This window comes from Leptonychotes weddellii, chromosome X (assembly GCF_054177405.1).
Source record: "Leptonychotes weddellii isolate Sample4059 chromosome X, ASM5417740v2, whole genome shotgun sequence".
NCBI lineage: Eukaryota > Metazoa > Chordata > Mammalia > Carnivora > Phocidae > Leptonychotes > Leptonychotes weddellii.
This window is the reverse complement of record NC_138385.1, coordinates 503,059-521,861: the sequence shown is the minus strand read 5'-3', so window position 1 is coordinate 521,861 and position 18,803 is coordinate 503,059. Positions and strand designations below refer to the sequence as shown.

Genomic DNA, 18,803 nt, shown 5'->3' with positions numbered 1-18,803 from the left:
TTCAATTAAGCTTAACAACCAATCACTGTATCAAATTACATTTTCCCAAACAAGCATTCTGTTCTAGAAGTTACAAGTCAATACTCCTTAGAATCATTATAAACAAATTTTATGAAAAAGTTTTTAGTCTACTTAGGAAGACGCGGGGGAGAAGTCCCAATGTTTAAGAACATATTGCCAAAGTAACTGGGCATAAGTCCCTGGACCGACCCACACCCTTCAGTGTTTTGTTGTAATACCTGATCTTTTATATCCTTCATAAACAATGGTCTGAAGACCTCAGATTTTTAAATTTAGCCTCTACTTAGTTTGGGGTAATCTTTTAACTAATCCTTTCAAATATTGTTCTTTGGTGCCTGTTTATGATTTCCTTTTCTAAAATTGCATAACCATATAGTGAGATTTTGTTTCTACTCCCTGGAATGTTGGTTTTAATTCTGTTGCAGTCTCTATAAGAATTTCCTCCATAATAGTTCTACATTTCCATTCTTTATTGTCAAGCCTCACGTATTCACTTTCCTAAAAGATGTCCACCAAAAGGCTTATTTGAGGAAGCTATTTGTCTTCTTCCAGGGCCTTCCTTTCTCTCTGAGTCCCGTGGAAGAAATTATCAAGTTTTGGGGGGCCAACTGAAGAGTTATTAATCTAGCTTTTCTTACTTAATTGCAGACTTCTCATGGTACTCTTCCCTCATCTAGTAAAATGTTTATGCTTTGACAGTCATATTGTCCTTAGGATATATCTCTGTTCTGCCTGTAGAATCTGAACCCTGGGAGGACTGTATGCTGCTATGATCTTTAAATCTTCATGTTTGTGAGATTTTTATTTTTGTTTATTTGCAGATGTTCGCACGCAAGCCATGTACCAGATGATGGATCAAGGCTTTGTAGGACTTATTTTTTCCTGTTTCATAGAAGATAAAAACACAAAGGTATTTGTGTGTGTGTGTGTGTGTTTGTGTGTGTGTGTGCATGTGTGTGTGCATATGCACACAGAATAGAGAAAAATCTTTTTGCAATTTTAATAGGGTGGCCAGGGAAGGTTTCAATGAGAAGGGTCATTGAGTCAGGACCTGAAGAAAGTGAGGGAGCAAGTCTTGGATTTCTTGGGGGAAGAGCGTTCCAGGCAGACGAAATAGCCAGTGCAAAGACCCTGAGGTGAGTGTGGCATGTTCAGGGGACATCAAGGAAGCAGAATGAGGAAGACCATGACCATATGTCCCAGTTTGCCTCTATCAGCCCCAGTTTTACACCATTATTCCAGTCTCCTCTTTAGTTAGCACCTTTCCTTCTTGGAAGTGTCCTGGTTTGGACAATAACTCATTTGATCATTCTACAATGAGGTCTGAAAGATAACCAGGTGCCGGATCTCATGAGGCCTTTAATTTGACTGACTTGGGAAGCCACTAGAGGGTGACTTTATGTTTTAATGGGATCTCTCTGGCTACTGTGTTGTTAGTAGACTAGTCAGGGGGTGGGGGTGGGTGCACGGGGAAGGAGGGAGTGTGGAATCCATGACATTTGTGAAACCAGTTAGGAAGGTACTGCAGTAATCTAGGCAAGAGTTGATGGGGGTTTGACTATGAGGAGTGGAGGTCATGATTAGGGGCCAGGTTCTGTATATGTTTTGATGGCTAATAATAGTAACAAGTGCTGCCATTTATCATCTATTGTATGGTGCCTACTTATTAGGTGTTTTACATAAATATGCTCTAACCCTGACAACAGGTCTATGAGGATGATTATTATTTTTTAAAGATTTATTTATTTATTTTAGAGAGAAAGAGAGCATGTGGGGGAGGGACAGAGGGAGAGGGAGAGAGAATCTCAAGCAGACTCTGTGCTGAGCACAGAGCCTGATGCGGGGCTCGATCTCACCACCCCGAGATCATGACCTGAGCTGAAATCAAGAGTTGGATGCTTCACTGACTGAGCCATCCAGGCGCCCTGAGGGTTATTATTTTTTATGGATGAGCCAAGCTCAGAGAAGCTCAGAGAAGTTAAGAGAAGTTAAGCAGCCCAATCAATGGCTAGTCTTGCCATTCTCTATTTCGTTTCTGTTTGAATTTTATGTTTATGTCAAGAGGTTTGACTATGTGTCAATTCAAACAAAAAGAAAATTACTATTTAACATTGTAGGAATGAATTTTGCCTAAATTATCAAGTATGCTCTGTCCTTTAGTACATTATTTATATTGTCAGAATTTATATTAATGATGAATATTATTCATAAAATCACTCTTTTCCAGAAACAGTAATCTTGAACTTTATACTTCATATGAAATGATTTTGGCTTTGTCATCGTAAATTTATTTATTGTCATTATAAATAGTTGAATGTTTGTCAGCTTCCAACAAAGCAGTTCGAATGCTCTGGTTCTTAGTTTCTTGGTTCTCATGTTTATTAGAAATTCTTTGCTGTCACATGAACAGATGTTTCATTATGGCCATTTCATATTGACTGAGTTGAGTACATGATCCTTTATAGAAATTGATTTATGACATATTCCATCTTTGGAATCCCTTTTAACCTTCCACTTCTAGAGGGTCTTCGGATACCACTCATGTAAGGATATGAGTATTAGGTTTGAATCTTCTAAAGTATCGATATTAATCCTTCTCTGTGTGATATTTCTTTCTTTCTTTCTTTCTTTTTTTCCTCTCTCTTTCTCTCTTTCTTTTTCCTTTTTTTTTTCTTTTAGACTGGCCGAGTACTCTACACTTGCTTTCAATCTATACAGGCCCAAAAGAGCTCAGAGTAAGTATGACAGAGACATATGTATGTATGTATGTATGTATGTATGTATTGGTGGGCTAATTTTCATTCCAGGGAATTGATTGTACATACCCAATTAAATAAATTATGCATCTAAATAATGGAATAATATGCAGCCATTAAAAATAAGAGGAAGTTCAGTAGTAATACAGAAATATCTATAAGAAACATCATTAAATAAAAAAGGCAAGATACAAGAATAGTATATATAGCATGCTACCATTTGTGTAAGGATATGGAAGAGAAATATATACATCAACACACCAGCATACTTGCTGGTAAATACATAAAATATCCGGAAGGAAACACATCAGTCACTTCAGCAGAGCCAAAGTGATGCTTACTTTGATATCTCTAAATAATATACTTTTCTTTTCATACTCTTTCTTGATTTACTAATTTTAGATGTTATCTATTCTTATTATGTTATTTTGCCCTCAACAAATGAGGATTAAGCTCAAGTACCCTGCCCCATCTCTATTATATTATATTACTACTTTTTGTTCTTCTGTTGGTGACTTTTCTATTCTTAAGGTTTGCCCCTTTATTTATTCTGTCAACAACAGACAATAGACAGTATCTTTTGGCTCCTTGCTGTTACTTGTATTTTTACTATAAACCTTTAAATTTTCACAGTTGCAAACATGTGTGTTATGTGTTATAACCATAATTGCATTTTCTGTGCTTTCTCTACTAGTTGACTCTAAGAGTAGAAAATAAAGTGTTTATGTTATTATGATTATGTAAATATTATTCCATGTACAACCAAGCAGTGTAAAGTAGTATATTATGATTCCATTCCTTTTTTGAATAGCTTTTTGCTTTTTCATGGGGTTTTTGAATGGCTTTTCTCTTATTTTTCTGCCTTTATCACCTCCCTGAGTTCTAAATTCTTAGGAGTAATATAGAAATCTTTGGAGTCCCTGCTTTTGCTAGGCTCACTCCCTGAATTCCTCCATCTTCCCACCTTAGTCAGGTCTTGGCTGACATCCTGGAATTTTCCTTCATTATTGTCCTTGGTTAGACCCACCGATTTCAGTGGATTTCATTTCAATCCACTGTCTGGATTTCATGTCGTCTTTCTTGGTTCACTCTAAGAAAGGTATGCATTTGAGTCTTTAACCAGTCTAATTCTTATTCTTTTATAGGGCACTTTTTTTTTTCTCTGACAGCTTTTGGGAACTTCTCTATTCTTGATGTTTTGAAATTTTATATCATATAACCAGAGTGTGAATATTCTATGACTCAAACTGCTGGATGCTGTCAGTCAGCACTTGTCCTTCAACTCTGGGAAGTTCTCTGCTATCATTTTCTTTGGTATCCTCAGATAAAACAATCCATATATACCCAGTTCCTGGGAAGAGAAAATCTTATTTATAATTCAATCCAATCCCATCATTTAAAGCTTCTTCAAGTGTAACTCAGTCTTTGGGGGATAATTTCTCATTCTTTGAGTTACTTCCCTTTCCATTTTGACTTGAAGATGGCATTTGAAGTACTGGAAAGATGAAGTAAATGAACTTATGCTATAGGGAAAGGAGACTTCCTGGTTTCATGCTGGTTTTGGGAATCAGGGCATGAATCCTTCTATTCATGGTTAATGCCCACCTTCGTTTACCCAATGTATTTCTCCTCTCTCATGGAGTTAAAGCCCCAACATAAAGAGATACCCTAACAGCTTCCTCTCCTATGACTACCTCATTCTCCCCATAGGTTACTAGGACAGGTGTGTCATATCCTTTTCTCTATTCTTTGATAAATCTTCCCCCCGTTTTCCCTTTCTCTTTCTAGAACTCATATTAGATATTAAAGGTTGTAGATTGATGGTAGTGACTCTTTTAACTCATATTTTCTGTCTCTTCTGTTGTTGTTCTGATTTCTCAAGTATATTTTAGATTTTATCTTCTAGCCCATTCATTTAGCATTTTTTTGTATCTTAACTTGGAGATTTTTCCTTGTTTAGTCGTTATTCCTATTTCACAGTATCCTATTCTTGATTTGTTGATATGATAGTTAAATAGGAAATGTTAAATTTTCTTCTGTTTTTTCAGTTACCTGTTTCCTCTGTGGTAATTTTTCTGTTTATTTTTTATTATATTTATATTCATGTTATATTTATAATATTTTATAACTTATTTTTTAAAATATTTCTTTTTCATCTTTTAAGAACAAGCCAACAAAAACATGAGTGATAGCTCATTATTTGTGGCCTTAGCTTGTCAACAGGAGGCTTTATTTTAGGGTGAGTGAGTTGAGAGCCAGCCACTTTTCTCAGGGATCACTAAATGTTAGATTTCAGGTATCTTGCTCTGGGATACCAATCTTAACAATTGCTGCAATCTGAGACAGTTTATTCTATTAGTTAGGAGAACTTTTACTGCTGCTGTTGTTGCTAATGATGATGATGATAATGTTGGCTTAAGAATGGAAGGCTAGTTACTAAACATTCTGTGTATACAGAGGCCCAGTTGTGGAAGAGCACAAAAGAAGATTAACTAGAGTCCAAAATTTCTGGCAGGAAGACCAAAAAGGGTAGCCTCCAGGAAATTACACAAAGGGAGGAGTGTGTTAAAGCCAGCTTCATAAAGTTGTTTATAAATTTTTTTTTAAAGATTTTATTTATTTATTTGACAGAGAGAGAGATAGCGAGAGCAGGAACACAAGCAGGGGGAGTGGGAGAGGGAGAAGCAGGCTTCCTGCGGAGCAGGGACCCCGATGCAGGACTCGATCCCAGGACCCTGGGATCATGACCTGAGTTGAAGGCAGACACTTAATGACTGAGCCACCCAGGTGCCCTGTTTATAAATTTCTGGGCCCACTCGTGAGCCATGTATGTATCGACCTGATCCTAATTAGCATAAATGATAACTGAATTAACTAGTAGACCACCACATCAGTTCCATACTAACCACTGGGTGGCATATATGCAGGAAAGATCTGAAGAGCACTAGAAACGCTCTGAAAATTATACTGACATTGGAACCACGGCCCACTGTGGAAATTTCAACCTGAACTTAACTAAGCAGATGACCTGCTAAAACAAAAACAACAACACTCTCTGTAGAATATAAACAAGACCCAGTATATCATAAAAAATATTCAAAATACACAGGATATAATTCAGAATTACTTAGCATGGGAAGAACCACAAAAGTTTCAACTTGCGTGGAAAACAGTAATCAACAGATGCCAACACTGAGGTGACAAATGATGTAGGAATGACCTGATAAAGACTTTAAGGTAACTATTATAAAAATTTTTTTAAAAATCACAAATACATCTGTAGCAAATGTTTAAATAGAAAGTCTCAGCAAACAAATGCAACACCCTTTTAAAGAACCCAGTGCAAACTTTAGAACTAAAGATTACAATCACTGAAATACAAGACTCACTGGATGGATTTGCCAGGAAGTTCTCCACAAAAGCAGTGAATAATCTGGCAAAAACTGTCAGAATCAACGTTAGAACTGTAGAAACTAATCAAAACTTTATAGCAACCAGGCAAATGCTTAGTCAAAAAAAAATCACAATCTCACATTTAAGGAAATCTCTGTTGAGTCACTACATGGCCACTAAGCTAACAGGACAGCAATCTCAGTGGCCACACATAACAAAGAATATAGATTATGAAAAATTAGATCAAGAAAGTCACTAAACACACAAAATCAGTTAAAACAATCAGCAACAACAAACCCTAGGGTTGGGTAGAATCTGATTTCCACTGTTACTGTGTTATAATATTCAAAACATCCAGTTTTAACAACAAAAAAAGGCATTCAAAGAAACAAATTTTGGGCCATAAACAGGAAAAAAGAATTAATAAAAACATTCCTGGAGGATGCCCAGACATTGGACTTACTAGACAAACACTTTTAATCAACTAAAATATTCTCAAAAAGTTAAAAGGAAACCATGTACACAGAACTAAAGGAAACCATGAAAATGACAGAGGATATCAAATAGAGAATATTGGTAAAGAGATAAATTATAAAAAGGAACCAAATAAGAATTCTGGAATGAGAAGTACAATAACTGAAGTGAAAAATTCACCAGGGAGGTTCAACAACAGATTTGAGAAGACAAAAGAAAGAATCAACTGATATTAGTGTCTGAGGAACAGAAAGTAAAAAGAATGAAGAAAATTGAACAGAGCCTAAGAGACCCATGGGACACTTTGAAACATTATCAATATACTCAAAATAGGAGTCTCAGTACAAGAGGAGAGAGAGAAAGGAGCAGAAAGTATATATAAAGGAATAATGGTCAAAAAGTTCCCAAATTTGATGAAAGGCATGAAGCTACACATCCCAAGAATCTCAAAGAACTCCAACCAGGATAAACTCAAGGAGATTGACATTGATACATATTATAATCAAAGTGTTGGAAGCAAAAGGCAAAGAGAGAATCTTGACAGCAGCAAGAGAGAAGGGACTCATTACACACAAGGGATTCTCAATAAGATTGAGAGGCAATTTATCATTAGAAACCAGAGAGGCTAGAAGTCAGTGGGATGAAATATTCTAAATGTTGATAGAAAAAAAAAAAAAAGAACAGAACTACTAAGGAAGAATTCTGTATCTGGCAAAATGATCCTCTAAAAATGAAGGAGAAATTGACATTCTCAGGTAAACCCAAACAGAGTATTGTTACTAGTAGATCCACCAAACTGTAGCTAAAAATACATTTTTCTCAAGTGCACATGGGATGTTCTCCAGGATAAACCGCATGTTAGTCCACAAAGCAAGTCTCAATAAATTTAAAAAGTTTGAAATCATACAAAGCATCTTCTACAAATATAGAATGAGATCTGAAATCAGTTACAGAAGGAAATTTGGAAATTTCCCAAATATGTAGAAATTAAATAACACAGTCTTAACCAATGGGACAAAGAAAAAATTACAAAAGAAATTAGAAAATACTTTGAGACTGAAAATAAAATCACAATATACCAAAATTTATGGGGTACAGAAAAAGCAGTACTCAGAAATTTATAGCTGTATATTAAAGAAGAAATCAGCCAGGGGCACCTGGCTGTCTCAGTTAGTAGAGCGTGTGACTCTTGATCTCGAGATTGTGAGTTCCAGCCCCAGGTTGGTTGTAGAGATACTTAAAAAATAAAACAGGGGCACCTGGGTGGCTCAGTTGGTTAAGCATCTGCCTTCGGCTCAGGTCATGATCTCAGGGTCTTGGGATCAAGCTCCACGTCTGGCTGTCAGCTCAGCGGGGAGTCTGCTTCTGCCTCTCCCTCTGCTTGTGCTCTCTCTCTCTCTCAAATGAATAAATAAAATCTTTAAAAAAATAATAAAATAAAAAAGAAATATCTTAAGTCAATAACCTAACTTTACACTTTAAGGAACTGGAAAAAGTGTCAACAAAATACAAAGCAATCAGAAGGAAGGAAATCATAAATGTTAAAGTTGAAGACAAGATAGGGAATAGAAAAACAATGGATAAGGGGCACCTGGGTGGCTCAGTCAGTTAAGTGTCTTCGTTTGGCTCAGGTCATGGTCTCAGGGTCCTAGGATTGAGCCCCATATCGGGCTTCCTGCTCAGCCAGGAGTCTGCTTCTCCCTTTCCCTCTGTCCCTACCCCCGCTTGTGCTCTCTCACTCACTCTCTCTCAAATAAATCTTTTTTTTTTTTTTAAAAGAAAAACAATAGATAGAATCAACTATACCAAAAGGTAGTTCTTTGAAAAGGCCAACAAAACTGACATATCTTTAGTTAGAATGACAAAGAAAAATGAGAGAAGACACCAGTAACTAAAATCTGAAATAGAATTAGGGACACTACTACTGACCTTCCAGAAATAAAAGGATTATAAGGTAAAACTGAACAATTGCATGCCAACACATTAGATAACCTAAATGAAATGGAAAAATCCCTAGAAATACACAAATTGCCAAAACTGGTTCAAAAAGAAAGAAAACTAGAACAGACCTACAAAAAATAGATTGAATCTGTAGTCAAAAACCTCCTGACAAAGAAAATTCTAAAACCAGATGACTACACTGGTTAATTCTGCCACACACTAAAAGAAGAATTAACACTAATCCTTCTCAAATTCTTCCAAAAAATAGAAGAGGAGGAAGTACTTCTAACTCATTCTTTGAGTCCAACGTTACCCTGTTACCAAAGCCAGACAAAAATATCACAGAAAAGAAAAAAGAAAATTACAAAGCAATATTCCTTGTGAATACAGATAAAAATTTTCAGTAAAGTCCTAGCAAACTGAATCCTACAGCATATTAAAAGGATAATATGCCATGACCAACTGGGATTTATCCCAGACATCTAAGCAAGTTTTAAGATAAAATCAATTAATATAATATGAAGGAAAAAACCCACATGATTATCTTAATTGATGCACAAAAATATTTGACAAATTCCAACACAGTTTCATGATAAAAACACTCAGAAAACTAGGAATTTAGAGGACATTCCTCAACATTTATGGACAGTTAAGAGAACCCACAGATAACATTTTACTCAGTGGTGAAAGAGTGAAAACTTTCTAAGATAAGGAACAAGACAAGGATGCCCACTTTCACCACTGCTATTCAACATTGTACTAGTAGTTCTAGCCAAGACAATTAAGCAAGAAAAGAAATAAAGGGCATCCAAGTTGGAAAGTAAGAAGTAAAACTATCTGTATTTGAAGATGACATGATCCTATCTATATAGAAAATCCCAAAGAAGTCCCCAAAAGCTGTTAGAGCTAATAAATTCAGCAAAGCTATAGTGTTTGGTCAATATACAAAAATCAGTTGTGTTTTACACACCAGCAAGGAACAATCCAAAAAGGAAATTAAGAAAATAGTTCCATTTACAGTAGCATCCATAATAATGAAATACCCAGGAAAAAATTTAACCAAGTATGGGAAAGATTTGTAAAGTTAAAAATAGAACATACTGCTGAAAGAAATTAAAGAACACCTAAATAAATCAGAAGACATCCCATATTCATGGATCAGAAGATTCAATATCGTTTAGATGACAATACTTCTCAAAGAGATCTCCAGATTCAGTACAATCCCTATTAAAATTCTAATGGCCCTTTTTGGAGCACCTGGGTGGCTCAGTCGATTAAATGCCTTCGGCTCAGGTTATGATCCCAGGGTCCTGGGATCGAGCCCCACATTGGGCTCCTTGCTCAGCAGGGAGTCTGCTGCTTCCTCTCCTGCTCCCCCTGCTTGTGCTCTCTCTCTTTCTGTTTTACAAATAAATAAAATCTTAAAAAAATAAAATTCTAATGGCCCTTTTTACAGAAATGGAAAAGATGATCCTAAAATTTATATGAAATTGCAAGGTACCCTGGATAGCCAAAATAATATTGAAAAAGAACAAAATTGGAGGAATCACACTTCCAGATTTCAAAACTTACTACAAAGCTTCAGCAACCAAAACAGTGTGGATCTGCCATCAGTATAGACATACAAACCAGTGGAATGGAATTGAGAATCCAGATGTAAACCTGTATACCTATGGCCAATTGATTTTCAACAAGGGTACTATTGTCATTCAAAGAGGAAAGAATAGTCTGTTCAACAAGTGGTGCTGGGACAACTGGATATCCACATCTAGTATAAACAAAAATTAACTCAAAATAGATCAATGACCTAAATAGAAGAGCTGACACCAGAAAACACTTAGAAGAAAACATAGGGATAATCATGACATTGGATTTATTTTAGTTTTAATTTTAATTAATTTATTTTTTAAGTAGGCTCCATGCCTAACACAGGGCTTGAACTCATGACCCTGAGATTAAGACCTGAGCTGAGATCAGGAGTTGGATGCTTAACCGACTGAGCCACTCAGGCAGGCACCCCCTGACATTGGATTGTAGATGGAATCTTAGATATGACACCAAAAGCATGAATAACAGAAGAACATAAAGTGGACTTTTAAAAAATTAAAAACTCTTGTGCCTCAAAAGACATTATCAAGAAAGTGAAAGGACAAGCTACAGAATAGAAAATATTTGCCAGTCATATATCTACTGTGGCTCTAGTATTCAGAATATATAAGGTACTCTTAAAATTCAACAGCAAAATGACAAGACTCAATTTAAAAATTGACAAGGAATTTGAATAGACCTTTCTAAAGATGTACAAATGGTCAACAAGTACATGAAAAAATGTTCAACATCAGTCATGTGGAAAATGCAAATCAAAGCTAAAATGAGATGCCACCTCACATTTGATAAGTTGAACATAATTTTTAAAATGGAAAAGAGCAAGTTGGCAAAGATGTGGAGAAATTGGAACCTTCAGACATTGCTGGTGGGAATATAAAATGGTGCGGTCACTGTGAAAAACAGTTTGGTGGTTCTTCAAAAGGTTAAAATAGAATTATCTTATGATCTAGTAATTGTATTCCCAGGTACATATCCAAAAGAATTAAAAACATATACTCAAATACTTGTATGTGAATATTCATAGCAGCAGTAGTTACAATAGTCAAAAGATGGAAACAACCCAAATGTTCATCAGCTGATGAACGGATAAGCTAAATATAGTATAGTTGATCCTTGAACAACATGGGGGCTGGGGTGCCAACCCTCCATGCAGTAAAAAATATACATATAACTTTTGACCTCCCCAAAACTTAACTACTGATAGCCTACTGTTGACCAGAAACCTTACTGATAACATAAACAGTCAATTAACACATATTTTGTATATATATTATATACTGTATTCTTCTAATAAAGTAAGCTATGGAAAAGAAAATGTTAATAAAATAATAAGAAAGAAAATACATTTATAATACTTTTCTGTATTTAAGAAAAAATCTGTATATAAGTGGACTCACACAATTCAAACCCATATTAAGGATCAACTGTATATCCATTGAATGGAATATTACTCATTCATAGAAAAGGAATGAAATGTTGAAACCTGCTACAACATGGAGGCATCTTGAAAACATTATGCTAAGTAAAGGAAGCCAAACACAAAAGGTCACATATTGTATGATTTCATTATATAAAGTATTCAGAATAGCTAAATTCATAGAGACAGAAAGCAAATTGGTGGTTGGCAATGGGTTGAAGAGAGGGAAGAATGGGGAGCAGCTGCTTAATGAATATGGTGCTTTATTTTGGGGTGATAAACATGTTTTAGAACTAGTCAGGCGTTGGGGTCCCCCAGCATTGTGAATGTACTAAGTCCTACTGAATTGTCCACTTTAAAATGGTTGATTTTATATGAATTGCATCTCAATTTTTAAAAATGGGCAAAGGACTTGAGTAGACATTTCTCCAAGGAATGTATATAAATGGCCAGTAAACACATAAAAAGCTGTCCAACATCATTAGTCTAGGGAAATGCAAGTAAAAAATAATAATGATGACATACTACTTCCCACCCACTAGGATAGCTATAATTTTTTTAAAAGGAAAATAACATATTGCTGAGGCTGTGGAGACAGTGGAACCCTGACTCATTGCAGGTGGGAATATCCATTGCTTCAGTTGCTGTGGAAAAGTCTGGTGATTCCTCAACAATTTATATATAGAATTAACATATGACCTAGCAATTCTACCCTTAGGTAAAACCAAAGACAATTGAAAACAAGGGTTCAAAGAAAAACTTGTACTTGAATGCTGATAGCAGCATTTTTTATAATAGCCAAAACATGGAAACAGCCCATATGTCCATCAACTGATAAGGATAAACAAAATGTAGTGTATCCGTACAATGGGAATATTCAGTTATAAAAAGGAATGAAGTACTGATAAATGCTATAACATGGATGAGGCCTGAATACATGCTAAGTTAAAGAAGCCTGATACAGAAAGCCACATAATGGTATGAAATACCCAGAAAAGGCTAATCTGTAGAGACAAAAAGTAGAGAAGAGAGGCAAATTGAGAGTACATTTGTGTGCTGTTCCAATAACTGAGATAGCATGGTACTGGTTAAGGGATAAACACCTAGATCAGTGGAATGGAATAGAGTTCAGAAATAGACCCACAAAAAGATGACCAACTGATTTTAGACAAAACCGAAAAAGCTATACAGTGAAGGAAGGATAGCATTTTCAACAAATGGCATTAGACAATTAGACTACCATATATAAAATAATGTCAATCTAAACCTTATATCAAACTTCATATGAAGAAAAGATCATAGGTCCAAATAGAAGACAAAACTATGAAAGATTTAGAGGAAAAGAGGAGAAAATCTGTGTTGGGTTTGCCAACAACTTACACATAGAACCAAAAGTATTTTCCGTAAAAGAAAAAAATTTGATAAATGAGACTTCATTAAAATTAAAAACTTTGCTGAGTGAAACTTCTAAAAAAATTTATTTGAGAGAGAGAGAACATGAGCCAGCATGGAGGGGGGAAGGGCAGAGGGAGAGGGAGAAGCAGACTCCCCACTGAGCAGGGAGCCTGACATGGGGCTCGATCCCAGGACCCTGAGATCATGACCTGAGCTGAAGTCAGACATGCCACCCACACACCCCATGAAAGAAACTTTTAAGAGAATAAAAAGACTAGCTACAGAACGAGTGAAAATATTTGCAAATCACATATCGGACAATAGACTTGTATCAAGAATATATAAAGAACTCTTAAAACTCAACAAAAAAGCAAACAACCCAATTAAACAGGCAAAAGGTATGAACAGATACTTCAACAAGTATATAAGGATAGCAAATAAGCACATGAAAAGATGGTGAACATCACTAGCTATTAGGAAAATGAAAATGGAAACCATGATGAGATACCCCTACATACCTAGTAGAATCACTAAAATATATACAGAACCAAGTGCTGGCAAGGATGCTAGTGCAAATGCACAGTGATAATAGTCACTTTAGAAAACTATGTGACTTAGCAGTCTTGTTATCTGCCATAGAGAAAGGAACATATGAAATTATGAAATTATATGCTTTATCATAACTGCCATAAAATAGAAACAACCCCAATTCCTTCAGTAGGTGAGTAGATTACCAAACTGAGACAGTTTTTTAGAGTGGTTGATGGAAAATTCTGTATCCTTGTTAAAGTGGCTACTGGAGTCTATGTTAAAATTCTTTGAACTGTACTCCCTACACTTCTGACTGTATGACAAAAGTGAAAAAAAAATGGATAAGTTATAAGTCATTAGTACATGACTTTTGTGACAAATGATTTGAAAATCTAAAGGAAATGGGTGATTTCTTAGGAAAATACACTAAAGTTGATTAAAAAATAGAAGCCCTATTTAGTGCAGTTATCAAAGCTGAGACTGAAAATGGTGATTAAGGATCTGTGATTGTAAAAGACATCATGTTTACATGGCTTCACAGCTGAATTCTAAGTAACCTTTGAAGGATAGGTGGTTCTAAATCAATTTACATGTTTTTCCAGACCATACAGAAAGGTTAAAATCTCCCCAATTTTTTTTAAATAACTAGAATAATTTTAACACCCAAACCTGATTAGAGATATCACAGAAAAAGAAAACTATTGACCAGTATCACTTGTAGATGTAAAAATTCAGAATAAAATACCAACAAATCAAATATAGCAGTGTAATTAGGGAATAATACACAATGAGTAAATTCAGTTTAATCCAGAAATACAAGGTTCCTTAAGCTTCAGGAAATCTAAATGTATTATAATTCATTACATCAATAGAATATAGGAGAAAAACCGTAGACATTGGAAAGACATTGACAAAAGTCATTGCTAATGGAAACTGTCAGGTACTTGATGTGTCTCCTCTCATTTAATCTTCCCCAAAGTCCTGTGCCTCCCTTCATTGATGAGGAAAGGTGCTCAGAGATTAAGAGATTTGCTCAAACCTGGCATACAGGGCCACTCTTAATGTCAGGCAGTTATTAGTGAGAGTTGTTGGGGTTTTTACCTGCTGATGTGCATGATTTCTTTATATGTTCTGGGAATTTCATCCTTTGTCAAGTGTGTTGCAAATATTTTGCAACTTTATTGTGCTATTTGTTAGACAAAAACTTTGAAATGAATGTATTCACTGTGTTATCATTTATGCCATTTGTCTTCTTTAAAATACCTTTCTTTTCCTGAAGACCATAAATATAGCCCAAAGTATTTTCTTTTATCATTTTGGTTTTTACATTTAAAACCTTACTTCATCTGGAACTTAACTGAGTTAACCCCTTGTGGTCACATCACTAGTTGTCCTCCCATACCACTGATTTGTGAAACAGGCAGTGGCTGAGAGCCTGGGACCTTGAGCCAGCCAACCTGGTTTGAGTCCTGAAGGCACCTCTAACTGGGTGTGTGACTTTGGGAAAATAACTCAAGGTCTCTCTGCCTCAGTTTCCTTATATGTTAAGTGGAGATATTAATTCACTGTTCCCCTTACAGTGTTATTGTGAGAGGACTGTGAAGGAATGACAGCATATGGGATGGGGATGGGGGAGAGTGGGAGCCACTGTGGCTTAAAAGTCCCATGTCCAAAATTAGGGACCACTCCATCTTGTCCCTGTGCATAGTCTGGATCCCAGCCAGGGACAGGGCCCAGGAACAAGAAGTATATGCACTTGAACCTAGGCTGTGGCTCCTACTAGGTGTTTATGTGCACTTGCAGCCCTCCTAACGCAGAGGATTTTATCAGAAGCCAGGCCCACTTGGGTTACACAGCTGATGGTCTACACTTATCAGGTTTCTGGGAAGCTAATCTAAGGTCATTTTGTCACCTTGAAGGAGAAAGGGTTTTGGTAATCCTACTTTCATATTACTATTTCCAGAAGAAGGAGGAGACAATATATGGCAGCAAAAACAACAAATATACACTATAGTATTTCTCATTAAATTCATAGTTTTTGTTGCTTTTCTAAATAGGATTTTTTCCCTTTTTCTATTATAAATTCTGGATGGTTATTCTTGCCATATAGGTGCTATGTCTTTTTCTAGGTAGATGATCATAATCTGCAAACAATCAGGAGTGTTCTTATTTCATTGGTATGAACTTACACATAAAAGTTGAATAGCAGAGTTGAGTGGCAAACATCACTGTCTTTCTGAATCTAATGGGGATACTTCTGACGTGCTATCAAGTTGGGTGTTCTGATTTTGTGGTAGGCATCCTCTATTCCTTCATTAACTTAAGGAAGTTTCTTTCTAGTTTACTGAGAGTTTTTAATCATGAATGTCTCTAGTTTTATCATATGCCTGCTTGTCATTTCCTGAATTGGCAATGTGGCTGTTTTCCCTTTTCATTAGTTAAGATAATGATTTACATTGAAAACTAAACTGAACTGTTGTTGCATTCCTGAGATAAACCCTACTTTCCCATGATGTATTGTTCTTTTAATACAAAGTAAATTCTATTTGCTAATATTTGGCTTAAGATGTTACATCTATGTCCATAAGTGACATTAGCCTAAAGTGTTCTTGGCTTGGACTTCTCTTGATTGGTTTTGGTTTCAGGATTATTTTATTAAGTTATAAAATGAATTGGATTTTTTTCTCTTTTCTGGAAAGACAGTATAGCATAATAAATAAGAACGTAGCTCTGTAGCCAGATGCTTTTGTTGGAATCCCGATTTTCCACAATCTTGACTTCTAACACCATAGGTCACTTTCTCCTGTTTTTCAACCATATATAAATGGAATCATACAATATGTACTCTTTTGTGTCTAGTTTCTTTCAATCAGTATTATGTTTGAAAGATTCATCCATGTTGTTACATGAAGCAATAGTTTAGTAATTCTTGTTGCAGTGTTAAGTATTCCATTGTATGAGCATACCACAGTTTATTCATTCTTGAGAGAGTGTTCCAGTTTTTAAAAGGCTCTTATAAATTGTCCTGCTATGAATATTCTTGTTGTTGTGAACATATGTACATTTGTTGGGTATTTCTGTTGGGTACCTACCTAGGAGTAGAATATATAAGAATATGTGTATATATGTTCAGCTTTAATAGATAATGCCAACAGTTTTCCAAAGTGTCTGTACCAGTTTTCACCCCTAACAGCAATATTGGAGAGTTGCTTCTTCCACATCCTTGCCAATACTTGTTCATTTTTGCCATTCTGGTGAGTGTGTAGTAGTATTGTATAGTGGCTTTACTTTGCATTTTGTTGATCACTAATAAAGTTGAAAACCTCTCCATACATTTTTTTTAGGTCTAGCCTTTTATTCTTATATGAACAGCATCTGTCTTATACATGGATATAGCCCTGAGTTCATAGCCCCCAAATTAAAGTCAAATAATCAGAATATTTTTATTTAGGTTCATAATATGTGTATAACAGTTTACTAGGTTGTATTACTTAAAATTACATTTGGTTGAGAACTAAGCAAAAACTCCAAAAATAGTACCTTAAGCAAAGTTAAATTCTCCATCACAGAAAGGAAGTAAACAGGTAGACAGTAAATGGCTGTTATTAAAGGAAATAGGCATCTTCTGTCTTGTTACTCCATTTTACAAGGTCTCCAAATAGCCCAGGATGGATGATAAACTTTCAGACTTACCATGATATTCTAAACAGCAAATAGAAGGAAGTTTTTAAAAAGATCCCCCTCTTTTTAAGGAATCTTCCAGGTAGTACATATAACTTTTTCATAAATACCTTATTAGTGAGCAAGTATACAGTAACAACTAGCTGCAAGAGATGCTAAGAAATATTTTAGCTTAGAGTCAATGCACCCAGCTAAAAATTAGGGCTTTTGTTTACTACAAAAGATACTTAGGGGATATTTGGAGCAGTTTCTTTTATAGGATGTATTGGAGAGAAATCAAGAAGTAAAAGCTGCAGCCCCTACTCCTACACAGATTCTCAAAAGTATTGAGTAGTAAAGACTGTAATGCAGCATTGTGATAGGAAATTCAAGGGGCCTAAGAATCCATAAAGGAAAAGGGCAACCTGGACAGAAACAGAGAAAATATAAGATAGGAACAGAATAAACGTTGAATAAATGAATGACTAAATAATGGAAAGACTAAATGAGCATTCTATTAGTTTTTTTTTTCCAATTGAGAACAGCTTAAAGTTACACAATAATGCAAGGGAGTCACTTTAACATTTAATTGCTTATAATGATGGGTTTCACTTTGGGGGCTTAGTGCAAATGTGTGTGTGTGTGTGTGTGTGTATTACAAATATATAGATAGTGCATATATGTGTGTGTGTGTGTATGCCATATATATATGTATGTATATATATGTATATTATATATGTATATATATACACACACACGTATACCTTGCATTAATAAACATCCTTTTTGAAGTTTATATTCCTATCTTTCTCAAAAGGAATAACAGTGGGATGTTCACAGTTATCTTAGGGATGTTGTAAGCCATTAGTTAAAAAAAAAATGTCCTGGGATACCTGGGTGGCTCAGTCGTTAAGCATCTGCCTTCGGCTCAGGTCATGATCCTGGGGTCCTGGGATCGAGCCCCGCATCGGGCTCCCTGCTCCGCGGGAAGCCTGCTTCTCCCTCTCCCACTCCCCCTGCTTGTGTTCCCTCTCTCGCTGTCTCTCTCTCTCTGTCAAATAAATAAAATCTTTAAAAAAAAATGTCCTAATTGCACCAGATCCTCCCGTCCCTAAATGGAACATTCCTAAAGCTTATAGGTATTACATATCTAGAGATAAAGCCAACCTCACACCATGCAGAAACAATGAGAAAATAACTTTAAAAATAATACTCATTCATCTTTGTGATATATCCATGAGGGAAGTAACTACTGGCATAAACTTTAAATTACATGAAGGGTGACATCTGTAAGATGACAGAGTAGGAGAAAAACCTCAGGACCAGATGACTTCACAGGTAAATTCTACCAAACATTCAAAGAGGAATTAATACCAATCTTTCTTAAACCCCTTTTTTAAAGATTTTATTTATTTATTTGACAGAGAGAGACACAGTGAGAGAGGGAACACAAGCAGGGGGAGTGGGAGAGGGAGAAGCAGGCCTCCTGCCCAATGTGGGGCTCGATCCCAGGACCCCGGGCTCACGACCTAAGCTGAAGGCAGACGCCTAACGACTGAGCCACCCAGGCGCCCCTTTCTTAAACCCTTTTAAAACAGAAGAGGGAA

General features: G+C 35.8%; 1 protein-coding gene and 1 long non-coding RNA gene across 2 annotated transcripts in view; both read left to right on the top strand.

The window, feature by feature from the left end:
- Nucleotides 1-18,803, top strand: part of BRCC3 (BRCA1/BRCA2-containing complex subunit 3) — a 57,948-nt gene that overhangs the window by 17,181 nt on the left and 21,964 nt on the right. Inside the window, exons 6-7 of the mRNA XM_006736913.3 lie at nucleotides 843-931; nucleotides 2,701-2,756. Of these exons, the coding sequence (XP_006736976.1) occupies nucleotides 843-931; nucleotides 2,701-2,756 (145 nt within the window). The remainder of the gene's footprint in view (nucleotides 1-842; nucleotides 932-2,700; nucleotides 2,757-18,803) is intronic.
- On the top strand, nucleotides 2,770-18,278 carry LOC145717746 (uncharacterized). The gene is made up of 2 exons (XR_014141130.1): nucleotides 2,770-15,327; nucleotides 15,367-18,278. It is a non-coding gene; the product is annotated as an uncharacterized LOC145717746 (long non-coding RNA).